The following is a 6,585-nucleotide window of genomic DNA, read 5'->3' as shown; positions in this document are numbered from 1 at the left end:
TGCAAATGGTTCACCTTCTCTTATTTGCATTTGCCCAAAGTTTGCATTTGCAGACATTTATACAACGAGTCTTCACCCTGCTGCTCAGCAAGCGAAGTCCAGTGGAACACAATCAACACAATCAGTGACGTTCTGGAAGCTGTTTCAATCACATCCCTTTCTACGCGACCAAACCCTTTACGCGCAAGGGAAAAATTTTGCCGTAGAGATGGCGCCTGGGGGCAAGTCTGGGCTGTATGCTACGTTTGAGGGCAACGCAACGCCCGCTACGGCGCCGGACTCCTCCTCCTCAGGCGGCCGCCATTGGCCGCCCGTGAGACGCAGGCGCGGGTCGGCGGCCATGGCGGCGGGGCTGTGGCTGAGTGGCCGCTCCGCGGTCCCGCTGCTGGGGCTGCCGCTGCTGAGGGCGGCCCTGGGGCTCCCGGGTAAGGAGGGGTCCCGGGGCTGCCCCCGGCTCGGGAGAGTTCCGTCTGGGCGCGGAATGGGGTGTGGTCAGCGGGCGGGTGTGCTCGTGTGGGGTGGCACTTCTCTGGGGGAGGTTCAGGGGAGACCTCATTGCCCTCTGCAGCTACCTGCAGTATGTTGACCGGTGGTTATACCGCCAAGCTGTCCTGATGTGTTATTTGGGGTTGTGCAGATTTTGTGCTCCACTATTGATTAATGGTACTCGAGAGCCAGCCTTCCTCTAATCTGAAGATTAAGAGTGTCAGAATCTTATCAGAAGTCCTGCCCACGCTTTCAGTTTAACACATTATCTTGCTGAGAGGGATAGTAGATTAATTCCTTGTAACACCTCTCTGCAAGCCACTTATCTTCACCCACAGGAGAGGTAGAGCTGACTGCTACGTTCAGATTACATGCAGTAGCAGCTGTTGAAATTCAGCATAGTTTTCATTTGATAGCATATCCTTTATCAGTCCTTCTTCCTTGTTTGAAACTGGCTCAGTTTGTGGATGGTTGTTAATGTGAATAACAGCTCACACAGTTAGTGTTTCCTTTCCAAATGCATCTGGCTTGCTGTATTCAACCTTAACAAAAATAAAGTTGAGTTTTTAGTTTACTGATGGTAAAACTGCTCTGGTCTGACAGTACATTGCAGGTCACTTCGAAACAAGTTTTTTAAAATGCAAAATATTTGTAAAATGTTTAGCTTCTCAAAATAGTATCTTATTGTGGATAAAGACAGCTGGGATCATTTATCCTCTTCAGGAGGAATGCACAGGACCATGTGATGGGAGATCTTTGCCACCTTAGGAGAAATTTGTAGGTGTACAACACTTAACACTTTCTCCTTATGAGCTGTGTTGAATACATTTTTTCTGTATTTGCAGAAAACACAGCTTTACTTTTTAACTTTTTGTGCTTCGTGTCTAAAGAAAAGAGTGCTGTTCAGATGAAATAGTTCTGAGGAACTTGAGTCAGTGTGAGTGGACTCCTTATGTGATTGACATTGACTGAGCACCTTCAAATCATTACATTATAGTATTGAAGACTATAGGATACACTTATTTTTCTTTTCTCCTGAGCCAAATTAAATTACGATACTTAACAAATTAAGTATCTTAATTTTGCATAACATACATATATTTCCTGAAATCTCATTTTGTAGAATGTTATTACTTCTGCTGGAGCTGACTTGATGGTGGTACTTAATAGCTCTCTTTTTTTAGTTTGCAGGTGGAAGTCAGTCAGCTTTCTTACTCGGCCAGGTCGACCAAATCTAGCCTACCATAGGCTGAAAGGCAGGAATCCAGGGGTTATTTTCCTTCCAGGCTTACATTCAAATATGAATGGTCAGAAAGCAACTGCCCTGGAAGACTTCTGCAGCTGTCTGGGTCATGCCTTCGTCAGGTACGTAGAAGTGTTGTTCTTGAGATTATGAAATAAGTATCATACGTAGACTTTGCTGTTTGATTTGAAGTGTGTGCTGTGCTGCATGCAATCTAATGAGTGTCCCTCTTGCATTTCAAACATAGAATTTCTGTCTCTTGAGGGGCTGAGGTAGATCAAGGCATTGTATTTTGGAAATAATTTACACTTGATTAATTTGGATGTGGTTATACGAAATGATCAAATACTTGCATATGTGCATAAGCCACTTCTGATGTGATTTATGTTGCTAGTGACGTGTGGGGCCAAGAAAGAAAATATTCAATGTGGTATGTTGTCCTCTGTTTAATTTGTGTTAAGCAATACTGCTTAGTTTTGGTTTGTGTGTTGTAGGTAGTACCACAACTTTCGATGGTTGCTTTTTCAGATTTGATTATACGGGATGTGGAAGTTCACAGGGGAACTTGGGGGAGTGTACGATCGGGAAGTGGCGAAAAGATGTTCTGTCTGTACTGGATGAACTTACAGATGGACCACAGGTTGTATTTCATTCTTAAATATAAGACATTTTTTCCTGAAGATGGAATACTGTATAATCAAAAATATACTGCAGTAGATCTTGATTAGAGTAGCTTCTGTTTAACAACTTGCACCTGCTAGCTGTCAAGCAGATCCATTTCAAATAATATTTTTTGTAGGGCTTCTTTTGCAAACAAATAGATCACAGTTTTGTGAAGGTGTGGGTTGGCAGGAGATGGATCGGTGGAGCAGAGCTGTCGCTGGTACTGGGTTACATCAGCCCTGGCCCAGTCCCAAGAGGTCTGGGAGGGGCTTGTGGAGGAGGTTCCACCTAATGGGCAACAAGGAGCTGTTCAGTGCTGTGCAGTTCTCCTCGTGGAAGAGTGAGGTTTTGTCCCAGTGCTGATGCATTAATTGAAGGATTTGCAGGGATGTTGAAAGTTAAGATGCTCTACATGATAAAATAGATTTAAAAAAAAAAAAAAAGCAAAGCAGCAGGAACGGTGTTTGGCTTCTCCATTTACTTTCTGAATGAGTGAAGAAAGTCAATCTGCATCACAGAAAAACCTAGTATTGTGTTTAAAAAAACATTTTGTATTCTGAGTTGCTTTTGTGGAGCTCTGTCACTGCACAGAGCCTTTGTGATGCACATTTATTTTGAGAAGTAAAGTATGCATGTGATACTGAATTGTTTCAACTTTCATTTTGTTTGCAGTTTCAGACTCAGAGAGCAATCAAAAAGAATAATAAAATGCCAGATTCTGCGGTGCTTACTCAGGCAAAATTTCCACTGGAGGTGACAACAGTTCTGCCTGGGTAAGGACAGCAGGATTACGCCCGAGATTTAATTAGTTAACAAGATGAAAGTCGATGCTTTGTAGAAAGAAAATAAAAGCTGGTTCCTATAAAATAACTGCTTATTTCTCCTCTTTTAAGATTCTGGTGGGCTCCAGCTTAGGAGGGTGGCTGATGCTGCATGCTGCAATAGCACGCCCGCATAAAGTAGCTGCTCTAGTGGGAGTAGCTGTGGCAGCAGACCATCTTGTGACGTCCTTTAAGAGGCTTCCCATTGAGGTAAAGCTGTTGGTTGTCTGTTGTGCAGTTGAAAAATTTGTCAAGATAAACGCTTGAAAAAAGTTCTGTTGTTCAAGCTGTACTTTTCCTGCAAGTCTTCCAGTATTTTTTTTCTGTGTTTGTGGTGGACGTAAGCAGAAAACTTACGTTAGTAAAAATGTCTGCAAAGTACTGTGCTTCTAGTATCACAGTGGTGTGAACTGTACCTGCACTGTGTTTGTTAGTGTGGCATACAGGATGTGAGGTCAGATCCCCGTTGTTAAACAGTGTTGGATTTCAGAGTTAAAATATCTTATATTTGCATAAAAATTGGGTTGAATCCTACTCAGCTCACTGAATGTAAGTTGAACAGGATTGTGCTTTCAAGAGGCTGCGTTTTAGAGTGTTTAGAGCAGGAATAAATGGAAACATTAAAAAAAAACCCATTGTAACATCTGTCTTGTATACTTCACACTTCTTATAGGCGCAGAAAGAAATAGAAGAAAAAGGTGAATGGAAGTTTCCAACGAAGCATAACGAGGAAGGTTATTACTCCTTGACCTATGACTTCATTAGAGAAGCAGAAAATCACTGTGTGCTCAATAGTCCTATCCCTATAACGTGTCCCATCCGACTTATTCATGGCATGAAGGATGGTGATGTGCCTTGGCAGATCTCTATGCAAGTTGCCGATCGTGTTCTCAGCAAAGATGTGGATGTTATCCTCCGCAAAGCTGGCCAGCATCGAATGAGTGAGAAGGAAGACACAAAGCTTCTTGTGAATACTGTCGATGATTTAATTGACAAGTTGGCAGTGCTAGCTTAATCTGCAGAGTAGCATGAATAGATGAACCCGACACCTCTTTTCCACCGGTGACAGGAACCATGTTCTTAATGTAGTGTTGTGACTATCACAGTAGAAATGGAGCTCCATCTGCTGATTCCTTACCTCTGTTTTGTAAATACAGGTATTTTTTTAATGCTGCATTTGCACAGATAGACCAAGACATAAGGAAGTGCTGCTGCTGGGTGTAGAACCTCTACCTCTAAATGTTTTTTTCCACAAGCTTCCTACCCTTTTGTACTGAAATGTTCATTCAGTTTTGTTACTGTTGATCTTGTACAGTACAACTTCAATTTCCCATGTCTTTGCTTCTGTTTCAGTACAGTTGTTTTGCTATTATGTTGTATGTCATCCATCTGTGGAAGACAATGGAAGTTTACAGAAGATACTTCTATTACAAATAGTGAACAATACGAAGTAAACAGATCACTAATAAATGATGGTAGTGTTCTTAAGCAGTGTTTAAATTATGAAATGAAAGGTGCACCCTGATGGTATTTTTGGGGTATAAGGAATAAGTTAATTTGGGATTTCTTTAAAGTAGATTAAGACTAAGCTTAACAAAGATGAATAACCTCACTCCTGTTACAGATATTTTAAGAGCTTAAGGACACAGCTTCAAAGTACAGGTAGAACCCTTTTGTATAAATGCTCAACAGTAGTACTTATCTCTTCCCTCCTTTCATAAAAAAATAATATATGGGACTGCCACTGAGGAAATAGTACTTAATCTTGGTGTGAAGTCAACAGTATCACGTCTTCCTTAAGTTCTGAAACTTTACCACCTCTTGATGATGTGCGTTTGAGAAAAATGAACAAAGACAACATATGCAGATTGCTCGGTCCTTTCCATTCCTGAAGGCTGTGTGTGTTTATGGATTGTTGAGCACTTGTCATCTTCATGTTGGGTCGTGTGACTGTTGCACATAGTAAAACCTGAAAAGTTTTGTGAGTTATAAAGACACAGGGAAATCAGAATGTAGTTAATTTGAAACTTTCTGCTCATAGATCACCCGTGATTATTTCTTTTAATGTATTTCTGTCCTATCTGTAAGATTGCTTTCTCTCTTAAGAGATGGAAAAGTTGAAAAAGGTGCAGTGCAGGAATTCAGGAATAGTTAATGTCAGTTAAGGCCTAAAATTTGCAATTATGATAGATGACTTCTAGGTTTTTTTTGTTTGGTTTTGAATTGAGGCTTATGCCTACAGACATTTAGCTTAACTATAGTAGTTCAGACAGGGAAAAATATTTTTGTGTGTGCGTATTTTGGAGCTGTTTAATTCTCTTGAAAGAATGGCACCATTTTCTTTCAAAGCTTCACCGTAGTGTTTGTTTAATTATTCCTATTTCACAGGTAAAGTCGTCTTGTTGCAGTGCCTTAGAGCAAGGTAGCAGAGAACAGATGCGAGGGGAGCAGTTGTGTGAGTGGTTTGGAGGGTGTGGTTTTTTCCCTCCCTGTTACTCTGTTGTAACAGCGTTTAGGTGGGGGAAGGCAGATGAACACAATTGTTGAGGATACAGAACTGCAGCATCGGTTGCCTTAATGTCAGCGTTACCAAAGGCTAATGGAGGGGTGTTTTTGTGCTGGTTGTTCGGTAGATCTGCATGTTTTCCTTACTGCTCTCCTTGCTAAATGGAGGTCAGTGATAGCATTTACATTACGCTTACAGCCAAAACTTGTTACGTATGGCGTAAGTGCAAAGATGGGTTATACTTCCTTGTTAGAGATAATGTTCCAGATTCAGTGAGTAACTCTTCACTCCAAGTGTGAAGAGGCAGACTTTGTAGACAAACATTTTTCCCTCTGAATATACCACAGTAGCTCTGTTTTCATTGCAGGCATGGCATTTTTCCTTGTGTTCATGCTGGAAACTGCCAGTATTTTGATTGCTGCCAACTTGTGTTCAAATACTGGGAAGGAGGGATAGATGATAGCCAGTGGGAACAGAGAATGTGTTGGAGCCCATGTTGATGTTGTCAAAGCTGTGCTGTTAATTTCAGTAACAGAAAGTCTGAAGGAAAACAACATTATGCTACAGCTTTTCAAATGCTGTTGGGCTCCTGAAACCAGTGATTTACATCCTACTCACGACTAACTCTTGACCATCAGGAAGTCTTGACAATCTCAAGTGATGCAATATTCATATGTTAGTGTTGTCATTTTATTTTCTACATTATGTTTGTCCCCAGAGTACCACATGTGTCATCTCCTTCATCTTTGTCAGTAGATGGCTGGATAGCACATTGTTTTCAACGTTAGTCATGTTTCAAAATGAGCATGCTAAATGAAAAATAAAAAATATTTCATGGAGATGCTCTATTAAAGTAGGGGATTACA

At 41.2% G+C, this 6,585-nt stretch overlaps 1 protein-coding gene across 1 annotated transcript; it reads left to right on the top strand.

Moving 5' to 3' along the window:
- The first annotated feature begins 208 nt into the window (after window positions 1–208).
- On the top strand, window positions 209–4,258 carry ABHD10 (abhydrolase domain containing 10, depalmitoylase). Its single transcript, XM_065740860.1, has 5 exons — window positions 209–425; window positions 1,671–1,851; window positions 2,258–2,369; window positions 3,286–3,423; window positions 3,887–4,258. Exons 1-5 carry the CDS (start codon window positions 209–211, stop codon window positions 4,226–4,228), a joined length of 990 nt encoding a protein of 329 aa, XP_065596932.1. The 3' UTR covers window positions 4,229–4,258.
- The last annotated feature ends 2,327 nt before the right edge of the window (window positions 4,259–6,585 follow it).

This window comes from Cyrtonyx montezumae, unplaced genomic scaffold (genome assembly GCF_038088225.1).
Source record: "Cyrtonyx montezumae isolate F1298 unplaced genomic scaffold, pur_monq_1.0 scaffold_3, whole genome shotgun sequence".
NCBI lineage: Eukaryota > Metazoa > Chordata > Aves > Galliformes > Odontophoridae > Cyrtonyx > Cyrtonyx montezumae.
Note: the sequence above shows the minus strand (reverse complement) of the source record. Positions and strands in the feature narration are given on the sequence as shown.

Bases quoted from the DNA above. Each gene is read 5' to 3' on its own strand.
- ABHD10 (XM_065740860.1), top strand. From the start codon at position 209: ATGGCGCCTGGGGGCAAGTCTGGGCTGTATGCTACGTTTGAGGGCAAC. The intron at 426-1,670 runs GTAAGGAGGGGT...CTCTTTTTTTAG, and splicing joins GGCGGCCCTGGGGCTCCCGG to TTTGCAGGTGGAAGTCAGTC. The intron at 1,852-2,257 runs GTACGTAGAAGT...TTGCTTTTTCAG, and splicing joins CTGGGTCATGCCTTCGTCAG to ATTTGATTATACGGGATGTG.